At 55.9% G+C, this 22,131-nt stretch overlaps 1 protein-coding gene across 5 annotated transcripts; it reads left to right on the top strand.

Moving 5' to 3' along the window:
* The first annotated feature begins 560 nt into the window (after positions 1 to 560).
* AMOTL2 (angiomotin like 2) lies at positions 561 to 18,765 on the top strand. 5 transcript variants are annotated; one of them, XM_045539052.1, is made up of 10 exons: positions 561 to 673; positions 4,152 to 4,943; positions 7,742 to 8,048; positions 9,127 to 9,271; positions 9,633 to 9,725; positions 13,194 to 13,489; positions 14,248 to 14,555; positions 15,144 to 15,361; positions 15,910 to 16,086; positions 16,877 to 18,765. In XM_045539052.1, exons 1-10 carry the CDS (start codon positions 561 to 563, stop codon positions 16,933 to 16,935), a joined length of 2,508 nt encoding a protein of 835 aa, XP_045395008.1. In that variant the 3' UTR covers positions 16,936 to 18,765. The 5 variants fall into 5 exon arrangements, with proteins under 5 accessions (XP_045395008.1, XP_045394999.1, XP_045394990.1 ...); XM_045539034.1 differs by lacking the exon at positions 561 to 673 and adding an exon at positions 2,083 to 2,380; XM_045539021.1 differs by lacking the exon at positions 561 to 673 and adding an exon at positions 2,083 to 2,380 and having other exon boundaries at positions 15,907 to 16,086.
* Positions 18,766 to 22,131: the final 3,366 nt, after the last annotated feature.

Below are 22,131 nucleotides of genomic sequence, written 5' to 3'. Positions count from 1 at the left end.
GGAGGGGAAGACTGAGCAGGGGTAGAAATCAGCCCTGACTCTCCAGGTGGGCAGAAGCCACGGACCTGTTGAGAGGCCCTGTGTGGTCAAGCTCAGGAATGGCAGAGAGCTGGTGGCGGGTCGGGGAGGTCCTGTCAGGGCAGGCTTTCTGAAGAAGGGGTTTTCACTGTCACAGCCTAGTGGGAAGGTAGGAGAGGCAGGGTCCTGGGGGCAGAGGATAAGATTCCATGCAGAGGAGAAACAGCAGGAGCCACAGAAGTAGGCTCGAGGGAGGGCCCCAGGCTGTCGGGGGTGTGGGGAAAGGTGAAGAAGAGGCTCGAACAGGGAGAAGGCAGGTGGAGAGAGGGGGGCTCCCAGAGTCTGCTCTGTTCATCTAGGGACTCCAGATCTGACGGCCACAGAGGGGTTTTGAGAATGCGAAACCGAGCAGTCTAGTCGTTACCTGCATCTCTCTGTGTGACTCTGGGAAAGCCACTTAACCTCGCTGAGCCTTGGTTTCTTCATTTATAACACAGGGATAATAGAACTCCCTCGGGGAGTGACTGGGAGGGCTGGATCGGATGACTGGGCGAAAAGCGGACAGTGGCACACCGTGCGTTCTGCGTAAAGGGGCGCCGATTACTGCCTTGGGGAAGGGTTGGACAGAGCGCCCGGCGGCGGGTGATTCAGTGTGGCAGGTGGGTCAAATTACCCAGATATTTCAATCCAGATTCACATTTCCTGTGGAGACAGGTCGTAAATGAGTTGGTGAAGGTGTTTGTAAACAAAAGTGTAATTCAAAGGTTGCCGCAGGGAGTGAAAGCAGTGGGGGTTAGGGGAGGGGCTCGGGGGCTGGAACCAGAGTTACCTCTTCGCCCCGGACACTGTCCAAGCAGAGAGGATATGGACTCCTTTGTAGTCCTCCCCGACCCTCCTCAGTCCCCCTACCGCACACACCCGCTGGAGCCCCCTCCCACAGCAATCCCCGAGACACGCGATGTACATCCCTTGTTGTCTCGCGGTTGGGTTTAGGGATGAAGGGCGAGGGCGAGGCGGGGACGCGAGTGCAGGCGGTAAGGGGCCCCGGTAGTTCCAACGGCAAAGCAGGGCGGAGTAAGGGGCCACAGCGCGGTCTGGAGGGCGCTGGGCGGCTCGGGAACGGAGCTCAGGGCCCGGCCGGGCGCCCGGCCGCAGCGCCGCCTCCCCGGAGGAAGGCGGGGGCCGGGAGGAGGGAACGGGAGGAGGCGGAGGGCGGAGGAGGGCGGCGCGCTGAGAGGTTATTTGTGGTTCGCTTTGATCCGGAGGGGGAACCTGAAACTCTCACATTCCTGGCATAGCAGCCGCCTCCGGCGCGGGCCGACCCTGGGGCTGCGCGCTGGGGCGCGAACAGCCAGAGCGTCGGCGCCACAGCCAAGAGCACATCTCCGCCGCCCAGCTGAGCCGAGCCGAGCCGGGCCGCGTTGTCGGGGCCGACTGCACCGGGCACCCGCGGGCCGCAGCGGTAAGGAAGGCCGCTTGGCGCTCCGGAGCGCGCGCGAGGCTGGCAGAGATTTGCCCCAGCCGAAGCCCGAGTCTCCGCGCGGCGCGGCCCGGCCTTGCCCGGGAGTCAGAGCCCAGCGGACCGAACGTCCTCGGGGAGCCCTTTCGAGGCAGCCGCAGTGCTGGGCAAGGGCCGCTCCGCCCTGGGAGCCCCGCGCCGTGCGCTTTGGAGGGCTCTCGAGGGCTCGCGGGTCCCCTGGGACTGGGAGAGGGGGCAGACTTGGGGGAGAGCAGGGTCTGTGTTTGGGGGTGCGGGTCGAGCCGGGGGTAGGGGGCAGTAGTAGCGCGGAACAGATCTGGAGGCGTCCCTTGGAGCTCCAGCTGCAGGGGGGCTGATTTGGTTAGGTGGGCGTTACAGGTGTCTTTACCCCCAACTAGCCCAAGAATTCCTCTTTGTCTTCCTTGGAAAATCCTCTCTGGAGCCACGAATTGGCTCTCACTTAGAAAGAATGCAGCCTGCTGTCCAGCCCGGTGACGTCAGCGCTGGAGTATTTGGAAAACAAAGAGGGCTGGGGGGAGGGAGGGAGGCGGACCCGCGACGCTTAAAGACCTCTCCCGGCCGCGGGCTACCCTCACGGGCTCGCCCCGGGCGCACCGTCGGCCTAGGGTGCTCTCGGTAGAGCGGGAGCCCTGGCCGGGTGCGATCTGCCTTAGAGTCTCGCTGTGCTCCCTTAGGCGAGCGGGCGCCCAGGCGAAGGCCAGAGGTGTGTGCTTGGTTAGGAAAGCGGCTTGGAGAGAGCGCAGCGCGCTAGCGCAGCAGAAGGGCAGAGCCGCGGTCGGAGAAGCAGATTTCAGTAACGGCTCAGCCGTTCGGTATCTGAAAGGATGTGCATCTGAGGGACTTCCCTGGGACAAATTCGCGGTGAGAGGCCTCGGACGTGTTCTTTGCTCCCAGTCCAGGCACACTGTTGGCGCGCTTGGAATCTGTCGCGAAGGCTGTGCATTCCTTCTTGCCGCTCCCCTGTCCTCTTCGGGAATCAGCCCAGACAGTGATTAACTTAGGAAACGCCTGCAGGTGAAACTTAAGGGCGAACTGACTCTTGTTTGCTTGTTTTGCCTCTAGTAACGCTGGAGTCTTGCACTTCTACTCCTCATTGGGGAGAGGGGGTTGGTTGGGGGCCAGGAAAGGGTGGGTACAAAGGTGTTCTCCATACTCATCCCCCACTCCCCAGTTCTGGGCATCTGGAGTCCTGAGGGGAGAGAATGGGTTGGGAATGGCTGCTCTGCCAACATGCCAAGCCCAAACTGAGGCAGGGCACTGGGGCTAGTGTTGTGGCACAGGAGGGCCACATTCCTCCCACTACCACCCCCATCCCCCATACACAGGGGACCCTGGCAGTGTGGGTTTTGTTTGATTTTCCCTGAATCCCACTTAGGAGGTTTGTGTTGGAGGAGGCCGTGGATAGGAAGCTGGGTGAGGGAGGTGGGCAGCCTTCCAGGCCATGAGCCACTGGGAGCCCAGGCTTAGAAGGGAACTCCTTAGATATTCTCTCCCCGTGCTTTAGGTCCACAGTCCTCATCCCCCAGCCCCAGGTCCCTGCAACCAAGGGCCTCCCCCTTACCCCTTACTCCTCCAGTTGGCCCAAGTCAAAATGGGCTTTCTTGATGCTGATGTCAAGAAAGATACTGAGTGCCTATCTCCTGTGTGCCTAGAGGACCAAGTAGCCCTGTGTGTGTGCAGGGAGAGGTAATCATAAAATCAAAGATGTCATGCCATCCTTTCTTTTTCCTGGAGCTCTCTTGCAATTACTGTCGTGCAGAGACTAGGTCACCGACCCACTAACCTTAGTGGGTAGCAATTGTTTGCCTCATCTCACAAAACCATTGTCCTATTATAGCCTTTCTTTTTTTAATCCCTATTCACCAATTCAGGTACAATTCCTTCTTCTTCCCGTTCACCTTGCAGAATGACTGCCAAGGTCATCCCATGACAGGGAGTCCCAGAGTCATGCTATCGGCAGTCCTGCTGAAGCAGCGCCCTGGCCTGTCCTCCAGGAGCTCTTGTTCAAGGAGAGTGAGAGAAGCGGGCAGTGGGCTCAGCAGGGTAGAGGGTGGTAGGTTGATTGTGCCAAGGCCAGACTTGAGCATGCTTCATTCTTCAAATGGTCCTGGAAGCCGTTTGCCTAGGGCTTCTACTGGGCTATGTTTATTCTTATCACCTGCCAATTACCCGGGGTCTGTCCACCCCTGGACTAGAGAGCTAAGTGGTTAGATCTGAACTAGGCCTACCCGGGAGTCACTATCAGCTGTGTGATAGGTGGCTGACTGCAGGGGCCATGGTTCCTCCTGGTAGGTTGCCTTCTGGTCTGCTACTGGTTTGTCTTTCTTCAGGCATAGTTAAGTCTCCATGAATATCATTATAATGGTAATCATTTGCCAAGGATTTACCTCCAGCTTAAGAGCACTGCCTCTTAATTCTCAACTCCATGAGGCGGGCAGTATTCTTTGCATTGAGGATAGCTAACCTGCCTTATCAGTAGGTAGCAACATGGGCACTTGCACAAACTCAGGCTTGTGTGAAGCGCCAGCCTTGCCCTTCACCTTCATACTTTCAACCACACTGCAATAATAGAAAGTCCTCCCTTTTCCCATGGGCTCCTGCTGATTGCTCTTCTCTCTCTTTCTCTTGCCAGGTGCTCTGGGGCCAGGTGCTGCTGGCCATTGTCCAGGCACGTGTGTGCAAGCCAAAGAAGCATGAGGACACTGGAAGACTCCTCGGGGACAGTCCTCCACCGCCTCATCCAGGAGCAGCTGCGCTACGGCAACCTGACTGAGACACGCACACTGCTGGCCATCCAGCAGCAGGCCCTGCGGGGTGGGGCTGGAACTGGGGGCACAGGGAGCCCCCAGGCCTCCCTGGAGATCCTGGCACCTGAGGACAGTCAGGTGCTGCAACAGGCTACGAGGCAAGAGCCCCAGGGCCAGGAGCACCAGGGCAGTGAGACCCATCTGGCAGAGAACACCCTCTACCGGCTATGCCCACAGCCCAGCAAGGGTGAGGAGCTGCCCACCTATGAGGAGGCCAAAGCCCACTCACAGTACTATGCAGCCCAGCAGGCCGGGCCACGGCCACACGCTGGGGACCGGGATCCTCGCGGAGCCCAGGGAGGCAGTCGGCGACAGGATGAGGCTCTGCGGGAGCTGAGGCATGGGCATGTGCGCTCCCTGAGTGAACGGCTCATGCAGCTGTCCCTGGAGAGGAACGGCGCCCGGGCCCCCAGCCACATGAGCTCCTCCCACAGCTTCCCGCAGCTGGCCCGCAGCCAGCAGGGCCCCCCTAGGGGCCCCCCTGCTGAGGGCCCGGAGCCCCGTGGGCCCCCACCTCAATACCCACACGTTGTGCTAGCTCATGAGACCACCACTGCTGTCACTGACCCGAGGTACCGTGTCCACGGCAGCCCGCATTTCCAGCATGCTGAAGTCAGGTAACTGCCCCTGCCTTGGTCTTTGACGCTGTTGCCTTTCTCCTAGTGCAGATCATTCCTTGCGTCAGAACTGGCAAGATCCCCACCCCACCCCACCACCACCAGCTCCAGAGGCTGCCTGGTCTATCCCCCTCCTTCCTGAGAAGGGAGAGCTAATGCCTGGAGGAGAGAGGGACTTAGCCAAAGTCACATAAGAAGTCAGTGGCACCTCTTGCCTTCATTCAGAGATTGACACCATTGTCTGCTTAGCTGTAGCATTCTAGTAGCTAGGGGTCCCAGAGGATATGAATTGCAGCAGGGAGTTAAAGGTTAGACTTCAGAAAGAACTTCCTAAAGACACAGTTGGGAATCATTGCTAAACTGTTTCCAAGTTAAGTAGTAAGAAGGTCAGACCTCCTTCTCTGGAGGTTTTTTTTTTTAAGAAAAAGTGGACAGCTTGCTTTCTATTAATTGGGATACATTCCTACTAACGAGAGGCCAGAAGGACCAGGAGGCCTCCGTAGAGACTTCTCTCCATCCGACACCAGGGAGGAGCTGCCCTGTCCCTACTGTTCATTTCCTTTCATGTTTTTCTGTGTGCTCCATGTGCCTGCAGCCTGTAGTAGAAGAAGATTCTGGGTCCAGGTGAGCCCCTTTCTGTGGACTGCTGGGCCCAGGGTGGAGACTTGGAGTTCGATTCTGAGTGTGAAGGGAACTGTTCGAGGATGCAATTTGATTTACCTTTTTAAAAAGTCCCTGTGGCTACATGTAGAGTATGGATTGTAAGGGGCCTGAATGGAAGCGGGAAGACAACAGGGAGGTGAAAAGCCCAGACAGTTTGCAGAAATACGGGTTCCTAGAAATGAGGCTCCGCCTCAGGCTTCTCACCTGGCCCAGCACCCTCTCCAGAGAAGCTGACACAGCCATCATTGCTGCATCTCGCCCCAGGGGAGTCCAGGAAACCCCACCAGACGAGCTCAAGAAGTTTAGTCTCTTCCTCAGGTAGCCCAAGGTCGCAGTCTGGCTCTCTGCAGTCTGGCTGTCTTCCGTGCCTGCTGAGTATGCATTTAGTCGCCCACTTTCCCACCGTTTGGCCTGTCCTAGGAAAGGTGACTTTCCTTGCTCTCGAGAAATGGGTGACGTGATGGCATTGGTATGGAGGAACCAGAGGATAGAGGCTTGTGGTTTTTCTCCAACCTCCACCCGCTCCAAATTCCCACCTTATCTCCCTTCTCAGGGCTTGGTCAGGAAGAGTTTCGGAAGCTGAGTCGTGGTTTCTTCTTTTGGACCAGCCTTATTGAACACTGTCAGGAAAAGATAATAATCGTGGCAAGGAAGTAGCCCGCAGGAGAACAAAAGGCGGGGGGCGGGGGTAGGAGAGGGGGAAGGGAAAGCAAGTGCAAAGGGAAAGGAGCCACTATTCTTTCTTGGAGCTAAGTCATCCCCAAAGAATGCCAGTTGTGTCTGCCTGGCCTGGTGCAGGGGGGAAGCCAGGTCTCGAAGCAACCCCAAGAATGGCCACATTTAGCAGCGAAGGGAGAGTTTGGACACTCCCTACCTCAGGTAGCAGGAGAAGTACACCTGCCCAGCCTGTGCTTTTGGCTGATCAGATAAAGATTGTTTGTCGGGAGTTAGGGGCAAGAACTTTCCCTTTAGCCTGAGAAGACCAGGGGAGCCATAGGGGATAGGGCCAGAGGGGCAGGTGGGCAGGAGTGCTGAGCTGATGGTCCCAGAAATGGAATTAAGTCTTTATGGGCCTTCCAGCACTTGGAAAATTCTTTGCGAAACTGAAGAGTTGTGACACTGGGAGTCACAAGGCCCAGAAAGGCCCCTGGACTCCCTGTGCCTCTTGCTCTTCGTGCCTTCCCTCAACACGGCCCTGAGGGTCATGTTACCCCAGGGCCAGAGGCCAGTAGATCATGGTCCCCCGAGCTCAGCTACTGCGGTAGGCCAGAGGCAGCCCCTACTCCCAGGAAACTCCAACATTTGGGTCACATTTATCCTTTAACTGAGTTAAGCTGAGGTCCCTACCGGGAGTGGAGGACAAGCTGCTGTTCTGGAGCACCTGCTACTTGCCCAGCATTCTGCAGGCCTTGTGTGGTGCGGTCCTCACAACACCCCCCCGCCATGTAGCAAAGGAATCCTGACCCCCGTGGGGCTGAGGCACTCACTGAGGTTAAACAGCTGGAGCCAGGACTGGAACCTCTATTTGTCAGACACTGGAGCTCGGACGCTTACACTGACATCTGTCTCGCTGCCCTACCTTAACTGGAGTCTTCAAAAAATGACTCCGAGGGGGGCGGCAGAACCTGGAACAGTCGGGAGAACACTTGAGTGTGCTGCTTCGGCAGTCCTGACCCTGGCGGCTCCTAACAGACACAGGGTAGGCAGCTACTGGGGCCCAGCCACCGAGTGGCCTTGGGGGCCTGGAAGGCTACGTGCTCAAGTCATGACAGATGCCTTGCATTGATTAGAAATGTTAGGTTGCATTTTTTAAAGATGCTTTATTTAAGCATGAGTCACTTAGGAGGCCCAGGAGTGCTAAGGTTGATCCCCAAGGCCTGGCCACAGGGAGGCTGGGCAAGAAGGAAGCGTCCCGACATGAATGCTCACAGCCCTGCTGTCCGGCCCTGGAGTGTCTCAGACAGACACCACTGGGCCCTGCCTAACACACAGCGAGGCTGAGTAGTTATCAGTAGTAATTTTAACAATTTATTAATTATTAATAATAATAATTGCTTATCTTCCCAGCATGCACAGGAGGCTGCTCTGGGGTGGGAGCTGTGCAGTCTCTGAGCACCGTCTCTTCTGTTCCCCAGGATCCTGCAGGCCCAGGTGCCTCCTGTGTTCCTCCAGCAGCCGCAGCAGTACCAGTACCTGCAGCAGCCCCAGGAGCACCCCCCACCCCCACATCCAGCTGCTCTCAGCCATGGCCCCCTGGGCACCCTTGGTCCACCTGGGGTGGAAGGGCCGGCGAGCACCCAGGCCTCCTCAGCCACCTCAGGCAGCGCCCACCTGGCCCAGATGGAGACTGTGCTGAGGGAGAATGCCAGGCTGCAGAGGGACAACGAGAGGCTGCAGAGGGAGCTGGGCAGCTCAGCAGAGAAGGCTGGCCGCATTGAGAAGGTAGGCCCTGCTGGGCACAGAGGGACAGTGGAGGAGGGACCACAAGGGGTGACTGGGTAGTGGACAGTCTAAGGGAAGGCAGAGGAGCCTGAAAGTCTGTGTCTGGCTATATTTCTCCCCCAACCCTGCTCACCACCTCCTTCACCCCTCATGCACCCTCCGAAGCCGACTCCAGACAGCTGGGGACCAGCCGAGAGGAGGCAGAGCAGGCCTGGAGCATGAGCAGTTGCTGCCAGTGGTGATTAGAAAGAGCCCATTCACCAGCTCACTGCACACTCGCTGCACACTCGCGCCCTTGCCCTGCACACACCCCCTCCCGTGGACACCTCCCACAGAGAGCCCTTTGTGTCCTCCACACAACAGCAAGTCTGTTCCAGGCCAGCCCTGGCCAAAGAGAAAGCCCCTCCTCTTGGAAAAAACCGAGCAACTTGTTGGAATGGCAGGCCAGTGAGGAGCACGTGCAGAACCTGCCGGCAGCCAAGTGGGAGAGGCAGCCGGGGCCGGGCTGGCCCTCTGGGTGGATGACCACGGTCAGGAGCAGATCCAGGCAGAGCAGCTCAGGCTCAGGTCTGGGGCCCCCTTCGTGAGTGAAGGTTTACCAGTTCAGTGCTAAGGTTCAGCTTTAGCAGATGCCAGGCCTCCCGTGACTGTTCTGTGGTGTCCAAGATAGGTCAGACCACCCAGAATGTGGCTGGAGTCTTTTGTGCCCACTCCTGGCCCACTGTGCTCAGATTTCTTAACAGAAGCCAGCCAGAAGTAAAATGCTTCTTTCTGGATGTTGGGCACAGGAAAGCTGTGTTTAGTCACCCTGCAGGCAGCCACTAACAGAGTACTTGGCCCTGGGCTCACTTAGCGTCAGATCCTTGGGGCAGCTACTGAGACCCTTGCTTACTGGTCCCAGCAGTCCGGTCCATCTCAGGAGGCTGCATGCTTCTGTCCCACCGTAGCCACCCAGATCGTTTGCTCCTGCTTTGTATCTTTCCGTCTCGCACTTTTGCTGATGGAGAGTGGCAGGTCAGCCTGCGTCACTCCCTGGGAGCCCTGCTCTTCCTTCAGCTCTGCTGTCTGCCTCTTACAGCTGGAAAGTGAAATCCAGCGGCTCTCCGAGGCCCACGAGAGCTTGACAAGAGCCTCTTCCAAGCGTGAGGCCCTGGAGAAGACCATGCGGAACAAGATGGACAGTGAGATGAGGAGGCTGCAGGACTTCAACAGGGATCTTAGAGGTGAGAGCTGATTACACAGGGAGAGGGTTGGGGAGCATCTGCAGAGAGCTTGCGTCCTCTATTCTAGAGGAAATTCAGAAAATCTTTTCTCTGCAAAAATAAATGTGAATTGACTCAGGAAGCCAGGCTGAGATTCCTTGGGAGTCTCCCTGATAGAGATGCTTGTCCCTGTGTTCTAGACCTAGGATCCCCTTGTGGAGCTCCCACATGTGGCCCAGATCATGGCCCCTGATGGAGCCGGGGCTCCCCTCTGAGCCCATCCCCAGTGTGAAGGATGCAGCTCCACAGATAGGACCTCAGGGAAAACCCCCGGCAGGCAGCTTCCCCTGACACTAAAACGTCTTTCTTTCATTTGAAACAGAGAGATTGGAATCTGCAAACCGCCGCCTGGCAAGCAAGACCCAGGAGGCCCAGGCAGGCAGTCAGGACATGGTGGCCAAGCTGCTTGCTCAGAGTGAGTAGGGGGCCCACTAAGAATCCTGGCCAGGTGTGCAGGCAGTGGGACCACTGCAGCCCCTCCGGACACGGAGGACTGGCCTTCCTTGCAGAGTAGCACTGTGGGCATAGGTTTGTAGAGTGCCTACTATATGCCCAACACTAGACTGATCTGGGGTGGGTGGGGTGGGGTGGCTTCCAAAGAAGAATAAGGTCTATATGTGTTGGGAAGATCGACTGATACCCACGGGAAAGCTGGGGAGCGGTACTTTGCAGAGCTGCGGTACTGCCCATCATGCAGTGTCGGTCAGTGCACTGGGCAGTGGGGGTGCAGGTTAGCCCTGGAGACGAGTGGGGTGAAGAAGGAGGAGTCTGAGAGTTTCCCAGGGAGTTGGCTGAGGGTGCCCAGCGGGAATGTGGGAAGCTGCGGGGCATGGTGAACATGGGCCATAACAAGGCAGCTAAGCAAAGGCACTGAGACAGCCAAAAATGCACTCCCAGAGCTTAACCTGCAGGTACTTCCTAAAGAGCTTCTCTCTAAAGGGCTTGGTCCAAGCATCCTGAAAGGTAGATGAGTTCGTGGACTAGTCCATTGATTTGTTCATTTATTTGTTCATTAGTAGAATTGTGCTAAGCACCTGGCAGGTGTTAAGCAGAGGGTGGCAGCAGGCCCAGGAAGGTGCCATAGCAGGGAGGCCCAGAGAGGGTGAGCTTCAGGAAGGAGCAAGTTCCCACAGATTCAAGAGAACAAGGGTGTTCCTGGTCCTGGAGACTGATGATTAGGAGGTCCCGGTGGCCTGAGAGAGAGAGGCTCTTTGGGGATGGCAGGGGTGGCGGGTGGGCCAGGGGTGAAGGAGCAATTGAATGGCTCAAGTGGAGGGGCATGGGGCAAAGGGAGCCCTGCTGCGCTCAGCAGCAAAAGAGGTGAAAAGGCACTAGCAATCAGAAGAGAGAGCAATTATTTATTGAGCTCCTATTGTATGCGCCTGCTGTGAGCTATAGTATGTTCCGGGTGTTTGCAGAGAAGTGGAATGGGCCTGGTTGGTGTCTGGGTAAAGGTGGCTTTGAGGAAGGAAGGGATCAAGGAAACCCACTGTGAGTGGCACAGATGGAAGGGGGTGACCAGAAGTGGAGGAGCAGCTTGAGGACTGAGCTCTGGCCGGCAGCACCCCTGTCCTTCAAGGAGTGCTGGAAGCCCAGGGCAGGGAATGGGGGGGCAGCACTGAGGGGACAGAACGGGTGGGGCAGGAGGTAGGCTAGGCTGTCCTGGCTGGTCTCTGGGAGGGAGGTGATGGGAGTGAGCGAGAAAGGGGAGGGGCACCCTGGGGTGCCCCTGGGAGTCTGGGGGGAAAAAATTATTGGGAGAGGCAAATTAGGGGTATCCTGTGGAACAGGGTGGACTTTTGAGGCCTGGCTCTGCCAAAGAAAGGCAGTCAGTCACAGCCGGGTTTCTGGGAGCCTGCAAAGGGGAGTGGGGAGGAGGCCTGGAGGCGTTTCCGCTCCCCGGGGAGTGGGCCAGCGCCTGGCTGTTCTTGGCTCCTGGTTGGAGCCATTAATCTCGCAGCTGCGGGTGACCTGGATGCCTGGCATTCCAGAGCCCTGGGCTGTTCGGCTCAGGCCCGCCCCCCGCTGCTCTCTGGGGTGCTTGCTGCCTTCACCGGGCTTTGGAGGGGTGAGGAACACAAAGACTGGGAGATGAGGGGCCTCACTGGCCCTGGGCACATCCCCTCTGCACCTCCCTCCGCCTTCCTGCCACCAGCGCCGCTGCCCCTATGCTGGTCTCTCCGGTCCTCTTCCACCCTGACCCTGGCCACATACTTCTTGCTGAGGAGCTTTCCCCGAGATCCCAAGGTCTGTGGTTTTCTCAGGGTCCTAGTGGCTGAGGGTGACTGAGGTCTGAAGCCTCCCAGCCCCCACAGGGCCTTAGAGGTTGTACAAGCCTGCAGGAAGCTGCTGGAGGCCGGGGGCCCCTCCACCCCACTCACTGGATGTTAAGCCAGCAGAGTATGAAAGGATCAGTTTCAGTGTTGTTGGACTTTCCCATCTCTTCCCTCCACGGCAAAGAATGAGGCCAGGCCTGGGCCCAGTCTTAAAATCCACAGTGAGCTGAGAGCTGAGCTGGGTTGCCTCTGTGTCCTCCCTGCCCTGCCCTAGGGCCCTGAGTAAATGAATCTTTCCTTCTGCAGCCCAGGGTCCCAAGTTTTTGCTCTTCTACTCCAGAACTGACGCTGCCCTGTATGATATGTACTTAGCCATATGTGACCCAAAGATTGAAAGCAATGAATACAAAATAAAATTTAAAATTCACATCTTTTGTCTTGCCACATTTCCAGTGCTCCATAGCTATGTATGCCTAGTGGCCACTGCATGACATGGCACGGTATAGGACAATTTCACTGTGACGGAGAATTCCACTGAATCAGAGTCCTGCTCTAGAGATGGTGACTTTGGGTTCGTTGGGCTGGCCCTACAGCCCTGCCCCCTTCTTGCTCTCCAGCAAGGCAGGAGCGACCCACTCATCGGGGCCCGCCTGAATCCCAAGGGGCAGGTGCATGGGAGGTGGATCGAAGCCTAGAGCATCAGCTAGAGGGCTCTGTGGTCTGGCTTGGGTCTCTCCCAGCCATGGGGAGAGGTTCTCTTAGCAGAGTTTCTCTGGGCAATTACTAAGATGATTTAAAGTCAGGATAGCTGTATCCTCAGATGCACATCTCTGGACCGTAGCCATTTTCATTGTGCTGCGTAGGTTGTAGTCCTTTGTGAGCCTGGTTATACACATCTCAGTGGTCCCTCTAGACCGTGGAAGGAAATGTGGCAGTAGGAGCCCACTTTGGGTGACCTGTAAATGCAAATGCCTCACACCACAGCCAGAAGCAGCCTGGGCCTTTGGAGCCAGGCCAACTTGGGTTCCCATTTGGCAGCACCATTTACCTCCTCTGTTTCCTCCCCTGTAAGTTGGAGATCACAAATCCTATCTTGAGGGACTGGAGGATTCAGTGGAGTAAGATGTATAAGTACATGGCTCGTGTGGCAGCAAACAGTGGTTCTCTTCCCCCTTCCTTCATTCTCCCTCTTTAGCCTGAGCCTTTGTTTTCTCATCTCTATATGGGCATCACAGTTCCTATATGAACCAATCCCTAGTCGTCATGAGGTTCAAGGGAAATTGTGGCTATGTTTCAGAAACGGTGGCACCTGGCACAAGTGGACAGTGTTTGGGGCTGTCCCATGGCAGACTCATGTCCCAGCAGAGAGGCAGTATAGCCCAGTTGTTACTGCCCGGGTCCTTGACTTGGGCTCTGCCATTTACTTCTGACTTAACCTGAGCTTCAGTTTCCTCTCCCATGAAACGGGGTTCGTAACGGCACCTGACTCCTAGTGCTTTGGAGAGGATGAGAAGCAGCTGCTCATCCAGTGGTCAGCACAGAGCCCAGCAGGCAGTGGGGCCAGCCAGGGTGGTCGCCATCGCTGATGGAGCCCCCTCTCCCTGCAGGCTACGAGCAGCAGCAGGAGCAGGAGAGGCTGGAGCGGGAGATGGCACTGTTGCGCGGTGCCATCGAGGACCAGCGGCGGCGTGCCGAGCTGCTGGAGCAGGCTCTGGGCAACGCGCAGGGCCGGGCGGCTCGAGCCGAGGAGGAGCTGCGCAAGAAGCAGGCCTACGTGGAGAAGGTGGAGCGGCTGCAGCAGGCGCTCGGGCAGCTGCAGGCAGCCTGCGAGAAGCGGGAGCAGCTGGAGCTGCGTCTGCGGACGCGCCTGGAACAGGAACTCAAGGCCCTGCGTGCTCAGCAGGTGAGCTGGGAAGACCTGTGCAGGTGGCAGAACCAGGGCAGCATCTGAGGATGTCCGCTTTCCTTCTTCCTCTCGGACTCCAGGGTTGGAGGTCAGGCCCAAGGACCCTGGGAGCCCCTGCTCAGATCTAGGTCACAGCTGCCTTGGAAGGTGGTGAGGGTGACTGATCTCTGGTCCAGCTTGGCTGCATGGTCCCTCCCACTCACCAGTCTTAGCAGAGGCTCTGCCACTTGGCCTCTGTCCAGCCTCGGGGGACTCCTGTGCTTGGAAGCAGCAGGGCTTGGTGTCCTTGATCTCCACAGAAAACAGGTCAGGAACCTGATGTAAGAGACCAGCCAGCTCTTATGTGGCTCCCCAAGATCAGGAGAGAAGGTGGTTGCCCAGATCCTGAGACTTTATTCTCACTCTGGACTTCTGTGTGAATAATTCTTGGTGTTTACAAACCAGACAGAGTTCTGTCTCCGTTCCCAACCCTGCCCTTCCCACCGAGGTAGAGTGAGCAAAGCTCCTGCTTTGCTTACTTCTGTTGTAGTTTACACCAGTTGTCCCAGTGTAGATATTGATGGCAACTACTTCCCTTGTTTGGAGGGTCCTTATGCCCTCGGCCACAGGATTCAGGGCAGGGGTGTGGGGACCCGTGCTGCTTCCTCTGTCTCTGGGTGGAGGCAGGATAGGGGAGTATGTGACATGGCGGGCGAGGATCAGTGGTCACCACACCACAAGCTTCAGCCTTGACCACGATGTTCCTTGCTCTGCAGAGACAGGCAGGCACCCCCAGTGGTGGCAGTGGCAGTGTTGGGTCCCCAGAGGTCAGCGCCCTGCGGCTGTCAGAGCAACTGCGGGAGAAGGAGGAGCAGATCCTGGCACTGGAGGCTGACATGACCAAGTGGGAGCAGAAGTATCTGGAGGAACGTGCCATGAGGCAGTTTGCCATGGACGCAGCTGCCACAGCCGCTGCCCAGCGTGACACCACTCTCATTCGACACTCCCCCCAGCCCTCACCCAGCAGCAGCTTCAACGAGGGTCTGCTCGCCGGTAGCCACAGGCATCAGGAAATGGAAAGCAGGTGCGGCATTGCAGGCCACGCCGGGGGTGGGGATGGGGGTGACAGTGTCCAGTCCTTGCCCTGTTCTTGATCCCTGATAAACAGGCCCCTCTCCCCATACAGCTCAGCAGTCGCTCCTGCTCTGAGCTGACCCTGCGTGTTTGGCACACCAGACGGTGTAAGCATGCTCTTTCCCAACCAGCCGAGTCCTTGGTTAGCCTGGGAGACTGGCTATGGGGATGTTGGATGCCGTCCAAGGCTCTGAGCCTCTACATCCCGTCTCTGGGGTATTGCCCTCCAGGACAAGGGTTGTGCCACTCCTATCATCCAGCGACTCTACGACCCCCCCCTTTGCTGAGCTGCCTTTGCTGGTATGAGAAGGACTCAGGGCCTCATGCACTGGTGGTTTTCAGAGCCTGGGCTCTCAGAGCATCAAGTTCCAGAGCTGTGATGACATTTCTGAAGGCCCGCTCTAGGCCCTGCTGCAAGGGCAAGAGGGTCCAGCTGGCTGTCGGGAGGGCTTTTCCTCCAGCTTGTACAAGGTGGGGGAGGGTGGAAGCCTCTGGTTCTGTGGGTCTGATGATGTGGGCATGGCCTGTCACCCCGCAGGTTAAAGGTGCTCCATGCCCAGATCCTGGAGAAGGATGCGGTGATCAAGGTCCTTCAGCAACGCTCCAGGAAAGACCCGGGCAAGGCCACCCAGGGCTCCCTGCGGCCTGCTAAGTCAGTGCCGTCCGTCTTCGTGGCTGCAGCGGCAGGACCCCAGGGCTGGCAAGGGCTCTCGGCTAGTGAGCGGCAAACAGATGCATCTGCTCGGCTGGCTACAGGTGAGAGGAGGCTGGTGGGTAGATTATATAGAGAAGTTTTTCCCAGGTGTGAACACGAATTGCCAGACTGTTCCTCCCAGAACTGAGGCTCATGGAAGCCAGGGCTTTCTGACTCCTCTACCAGGGGAGTCAGCTTATACTAGTGACCCTACAGCCCACGGCTGCCCTGCCAGTGCGAAGAGGGGTGCTCAGCCTGCCATCTCCATAGCATCACGCTTCGGTCCCAGCCACTTAACTATCCAAGAAAAATGTAGCTTCCTGTGCAGATGCACCTTCTATGCAAGGCCTCTCCGCTCCTCCTTCCAAGCAGATGCCACAGAAATTCTAGAAATTTAATCTACAAAGAAGGGTTCCACCATTCAAAACAATCCAACCTGATAGTTATTCTCATTTGAAAACAGGAGCATTTAGTCTTAAAGGTCTTGCGAATTAAGAGCAACCCACGTCGCCTTGAGTCCCCAGTAGGTACAGTTAACTTAGGGTGTTCTTCTTCAGGGCCACATCTTATAAGCAAAGCAGTGACCATCAACCTCCTGCTTTTCCAGCAGACAGGGTGGCCACAGAGGAGCCGGTGGCCACAGCTTCCCTCCCTGCCCATGCCAAACATGGGAGCAGAGATGGGAGCACCCAGACCGATGGCCTGCCAGACGGCACCTCTGCCTGCCTGGCACCAGAGACCGACAGCCTTCTGGGGTGCAGCAGTGGCCAGAAGGCAGCCTCTCTGGGTAAGTCCCACTCTTCCCCCCTGCTTTGGTGCTAGGCAGGGCGGGGGGCACACTGGGGTGTGAACTGCAACACCAAGGCCCTTTCTTCCCAGACCTGCTTTTGGTCATTGGCCGTGCTCCATGGGGAGCCCTGCACAGTGAGAGCTGAGCAGGGTGTCTCGCCCTTGTCAGTGTGAATATGAGGCTGATTGGATGTATGAGTAGAGGAATAGAGATAGATCCAGAATTCAGAAAGAAAGCAACTGGGTGGGAGGCATTTTACTCCTCTTTCACAGTCTTCCTTACACATTTAATTGCTATATCACATTTAATTTGTATATCTAAGAGAATTGAGATTGGCAAGTTTTGCTGATGGCACTCTCAAGTTAGAAGACTTTGTTTAAAAGGAGTCCAGGGAAGGAGAAATTTGAGAAGATGCCATTTCTTTTTCTGTTCCCCTTTCACACTGGCCTTTGCATACTTGCCTGTGCCTCATGATCTCTGTAAACCACAGGCATGAAAAGAATGCTGCAGCCTCCCTCAGGGCTCTGCGTCCTCCCTCCAAATCCTCCAACCTGTTCAAAGTTATAAACAAATGCATCTTCTACATGGGAGGCTGGTGGTCTGGGCCAGTAGCTTAGAGGGAGCAGAGCATTGTGCTTGGTCAGCCAAGTTCTGGGGACCTGGGGACCCGGGCAGCGGAGGTGGGAAAAGTTGGTAAGAAAGATCCTTATCTTAAAACCTCTCCAGGACTTTAAAAACAATCTGGTAACACTCGCTGGCATGTGCCTGTGTTCTTGTGTCTCTTCAGACTCTGTAGCTACATCCAGAGTCCAGGACTTACCAGACATGGTGGAGATACTGATCTGAAGGAGATGGTGCTGGGGACTCTGAGCCATTCCCTCCCCTCCTCGGCCCTCTGCCACTCTCGGCCATTCCAGCAGCCCCTCCAGCAGCTGTTCTTCTACCTTCCCCCAACCAGACACTAGTTCCCACTGACCGTCTGGTCCCGGGAGCTCAGGAGGAGTGCTGCAGGGGAGAGGAGAGCTGTGAGAGTACCAGCACCCCGGAAGACCTGCTTCTCTGCCCACATTCCTCCCCGGCCCGTGGAGAATGAGGATTCAGCCCTTACCTGTTGCCTAAGGCTTGCTGCTGGGGAGGCAACTGAAAGCTCAGACAGGAGCTGGGCTCCCTCCCTCACCAGTTGGTACTCAGACAGGGAAGGAGGGGATACTTGGTCTGGAGGACTGATTTCCAAGGATGGCTGCCCGTGGACACCAGGTGGGCTGGTTCACTAATTGAGTCAGCATGTTGTTCTCTGGCTAAGTATGGTCCAAGCCAACCTCACCTGCCCTTCAGTTCCTCACTGCCTCCTTGGAATCACTAAGACTTGAATCTCTTGGGGACTACTAAGGGTGTGTGTTTTGCAGAAGCCACTGCCTCATGCTCTCACTTGGTATGGGTTAGGGGTCATCTGAGTGGGAAACTGTACAGTTTGTATATAATTCCCCTTCTTGTGGAACAGAAGATTGAGGCACGTTGGTTCAGATTTGTCTCCTCGGCTGTGCTCTCTTGTCCCTGCTGCCACAGTTCCTGAAACTCCTGACTGGCCTCCCAGTTATTCCTCCTTCTCAAGTTCTTGGCCCGTGGATTTTAATGCTGCTCGATTCATGGGAGATTGGCTGCCTGTTCCTCCATTTTGAGCCCTGTGTTAAATGCCCATGGGACCCCCATCACCAGCCTCTTGAAATGGCCCCACAGCTCCTGTCCCTGGGACATCCCATCAGTTTGGTTCTAAACCCTGAGCCACATGAAATGAGCCACCACACGCGGACATCCACCATGCCCTCATGTGGGCTCAGGTGGCCCTACCCAGCACCAGTTCTCTCTGAGGAAACTGGAGAAGTTGTGCTGTTCTCGTAAGTGTGTTTGTTCCCACCTGGAGGGATTGGGAGAGGGAGCTATGCTGTTGAAAACTGGCTAACGACCTAGGAGATATGACTCAAACAGTCCTCTGAATGGAACCCGCATCCCAAAATGGCGCCCACGAGGCTGGCTCCTCACGCTGCCCAGGCCCAGTGCCCCGACGCAAGGCCAGATATTCTGGAATTGGGGTGAAGCGCCCAGATGGCAGCCTGTCAACAGCAGTGACTGACTTCTAGTCTTAAAGAGTCCCCCTATTCAGCCCCAGGAGCTATTGGTGGGTTTTAGCAGTTTTGTCTTTACTGTTTTTAGGTCTCCTAGGATCTTTGTCTTTTTGCCTTTATTGTTTTTAGGTTCTGTATGTGTTGTTTTATTCCCATGGTTCCTCAAGTTTTGTTTTTTAAACATTTGCATTTGCTGGACAATTGCATACTTTTTTTTAATTCCCCTACCCCTGTTTAAAGCTGAAAAATACATTTGGTTCATGTGCATTGTTTACAAAGCAAAAAGAAAAAAGAGAAAAAAAGGCAAAAAATATTGTGAAAGAAAAAAACCAACTTAATATATTTTGGATTAATATTTGGTATTTCTTTTAAAGTATTTTTTGTGCTGTGAACGTTTTCTGCCAAAGACCTTGATGTCTGTCTGTATGTTTAAGTTATCGTAAATATTTAAAATGTAAACATGGCTGTTTTGTTATGCCACCCTGTACCAGGATTGCTGTTGCATTCCACTGGGTATAACAGTATTTTAATAAAAAAAAAATAATTAAAAGTGGTGTCTTTGCACAGGCAAGACTTTGCACTGAGGGAAAGAGGGAAGCAAAGGGAGTGTGGATTTGGGGGGGACCACCCACATCATAGTCCAAGCTCTTCAAGGACCCAAGACAAGTCCTAGGAATTTTGTGAAGCTGCATTAAGGAGAGAGTTGGAAGGAGGATGTGGTTGTCTTTTTTCCAAAGAACACTTTCTTTTACAGAAAACATTTCTGGAAGGTGGGGAGGGCAGGCAGGGCCTGGCAGGTGGCAGCTTCCCCAGGTAGCTTTGTCCTCACCAGCTTTGTTTGGCCACATGCTGTGGTTACTGCACAGTGGGAGTGGGTGTCCAAAGGTGGCTTTTTCCTTCCCGCATTCCTGTCCTTCCCTCCTGCCCAGCACACGGCATCCTTTTCTGCAACCATCTAAAGGACCAGGCACCATGCTTGCCCTCTGGCATGCACAGAGGACGTTCAAGTGTGTGTGGCATGTTTTGGGCACTGCCTCCCTCTGCTATACCATTACCACTCTCCCGATGCTCAGGAAAGCACATTGCTCCAATTTTCAAAACAAGAGAAAACCATTCTCAATCTTGCATGTTCTTGTGTCAGAAACAAAGTACCTGTCCTTGCTTCCCTAAGTGTGTCAGGACACAGAGGTTCCTAATCAGGATGTGGCTGAGATAGTCCACCCACAGGCTATGGGGCATGTGATCGGAACAGCTGCCCTCCATGGCCGTAGGTGAAGGGTCTTCAGGGCAGGTGTGGGAACTCAGCAGCCATGTTGATGAGTAACCAAGCTGGGATCCCAGAGAAGGTGTCCCTGAGCCAGCCTGCCTGCCCACAAGAATGGAATCGGGCAGATGGAAGAACTGGGAACATCCAAAGACTTTACTAGCAACTCTGCAGATGTCAATGGGCCCTAGTGGATGGACAGCTCTCCATGCAAGACTCCCCACACAGCACAATGCAGGAGGATCAAACCCATCCCATGGCCATACCTCCACCCAGCCCTCCCGCCTGCCACCTGCCACCTGGACAGCATCCATGCATGCCTGCCTTCCTCCCTCTGAGCCCTGGACTGGGGTCTCACTCTTGGTAAGGCTGCTCACCTGAGATGCAAGGCTGGTCCCTGGAGGCAGCCTGAACACTGGGGGTCCTGCCCCCACACACCCCCTCACTGTTCCTCCCTGGGCCACACCAACTCACAGCTACATTTGCTAAGACTTGATATCCAGAACAAAACGTCAGTGCCTGTGACAGGGAGTTCCAAACAACAGCTTGGCAAAGAGGCTCCTGTTCAGCTCCACCTGCCCCCGCAGAGCCCTGGGAGGGCAGCTCAGACCCAGGAGCGAGAAGCACCATCCACCCCAGCACCTTCAGCCAAAGCTTTCAGAGCATCAGTGCCTTCTGTGGGATCTGGTCTGTCAAAAGTCACTTTCACATTTCCCTGGCACAGACCAGAGGAGGGTGAGAAATCAATCCCAACGTGACCACACGTGTACAGGCATGTGCATTTGTGTGTGCATGTGTGCCTGACCATGTGTCTCAGAGAAAGGTGTGAGGGGCACCAATGTCTTTGGGCTGTTGCCTCTGTAGCGCACCAAGCTCTTCAGCTACATGGTCACCAATGCGGCTGAGAAGCCATTTCTCCACAGAGAAGGCGCTGAGTGGGCTGCCCAGTGCACGCTGAAATGCAGCCTAACCAAGCTCCAGAACTGCTGCAGCTGCAGGCTGTGGTGCGCTGGGCAGGCCATGGGGGAGGTAGGCGTTTGCGATGGGGAGGGAGGTGTTAGCCCCATGGCTCTTCTGGGCTCCTTGGAGGTCAAGTTTGACTTTGAGGAGCAGCCCTAACCTACCTGCCCTGCCCCCACCCAGGGCCTCCTCCAGCGGGGCTGGGGGTGTGGCTCAGAGGGGCAGCCACTGCCCCATGGGCGGAGACGGGAGAGGCCTTCTCTCTCTCACCTCCGGGTTAATTGTTAACTCCTCCCCTGGCTTGAGCATGTGCCAAGCAGCTTGGCAAAAATGTGCCAAGACAGGAGCAGCAAACTAGGGCCTGGTCACCCAGAGATAGCCAAAGCCTGAGGACCCTAGCAGGACAGGAAACTTGTTTGCAATGCCGCTGTCTTGTCTCCCAGCACAAGTGAGGACCCGGCTGGGAAGAAGTTGTCTCTGAACAGCCCTCGCTTGGTGTTACTGACCCCTCTGGAGGTGGCGCGGAAACCCCAGCACCGAGCAGTGCCTTTGTGGACCCGCCATGCCTGGATCCAACACATGGGAAAAATACTACAGCAGCTGAGCTCTTAGCATCCTTTTTTAAATGAGATAGAATTCACATACCACAAAATTCACCCTTTTGAAGTGTACAATCGGTGGTGTTTTATATCACAGCATCCACTTTAAGCCAGCAGTCAACCACGGGTCATCACCACATGCCCCACCCGTGGGCTACATGAGCACAGTTAGAAGTGCTATTTGATCTGAAGCATTCACACTTGCCGGCTCCAATTTCCCAGGATGGCGCTTTGAACTTTCTATAGCAGAGTCTCCTTCCTCCCATCTCCGGTCCAGCAGCCCCAGTGCACCTCCGCTGGGCAGCAGCGAAGACACAGTCCGCTCTGAGCTGTACTCGCCACCAGCTTGCCCCCAAGGCTGCCAGGGCGGAGGTCCTGGCCTGAGGCTTAAAAAGGAGGCCTGTGAACCCTGAGCCCTGAGGCACCCACTGTCTCCTCAAGGTTTTCTGGAGTCAAGGAGCATTGGCAGGCGTGGGTCCAGTTTTGTGAGACCTGACGCCTATATAATATGGGGGACCTTCTTTAAGAAAAAGAATGCAAAATGGTGACTACGAAATGAGGTCTAGAATTTTGGAAGGGGCTTGTTGAAGTGAGCACCCGAAGGTTCAAGCTTCATTAACTTCACAGTAACATGGGTCCGTCTGGGCATTGGGCATCGTGTCTCCCAAAGGAATGAAGCTCTGGGAAGTGTCTGTGACTCAGGTTTACCCTGTTTCTCCCAGGCGAGGCTTGGATCTGGAGAACAATGGAGCGGATGGGATGGCTGCTTCTGGGTATCCACTATGCCCAACCCCCTCTTGAGGCACAGGTGCCCACCAAGGGGGTCTGCGGTCCAAGGGGAGGGGTGTCACCACAGAGGCTGGACAATAGGACTGACCAGACCACCAAGGACCAAACCTTGTACCCTGCCTGTACATCCATTTGTACCCTGCCCATACCCACCAACTGAACCTCCTGCCCCAGCTAGAATGGGAGTGGAACATATCTGTCAGTCAGCCCTCAGGGTGCCCCGGAGAGCCATGCCACTCCACTGTAGCAAGGACACATTCTCCTCTAATCTGAGGGCCCGTCTGTCACTTTCGATTCTGAGCCAGCC

Source organism: Lemur catta, chromosome 1, assembly GCF_020740605.2.
Source record: "Lemur catta isolate mLemCat1 chromosome 1, mLemCat1.pri, whole genome shotgun sequence".
Taxonomy (NCBI): Eukaryota; Metazoa; Chordata; class Mammalia; order Primates; family Lemuridae; genus Lemur; species Lemur catta.
Note: the sequence above shows the minus strand (reverse complement) of the source record. Positions and strands in the feature narration are given on the sequence as shown.

Bases quoted from the DNA above. Each gene is read 5' to 3' on its own strand.
- AMOTL2 (XM_045539052.1), top strand. From the start codon at position 561: ATGACTGGGCGAAAAGCGGACAGTGGCACACCGTGCGTTCTGCGTAAA. The intron at 15,362-15,909 runs GTGAGAGGAGGC...CTTTTCCAGCAG, and splicing joins ATCTGCTCGGCTGGCTACAG to ACAGGGTGGCCACAGAGGAG. The intron at 16,087-16,876 runs GTAAGTCCCACT...GTGTCTCTTCAG, and splicing joins CCAGAAGGCAGCCTCTCTGG to ACTCTGTAGCTACATCCAGA.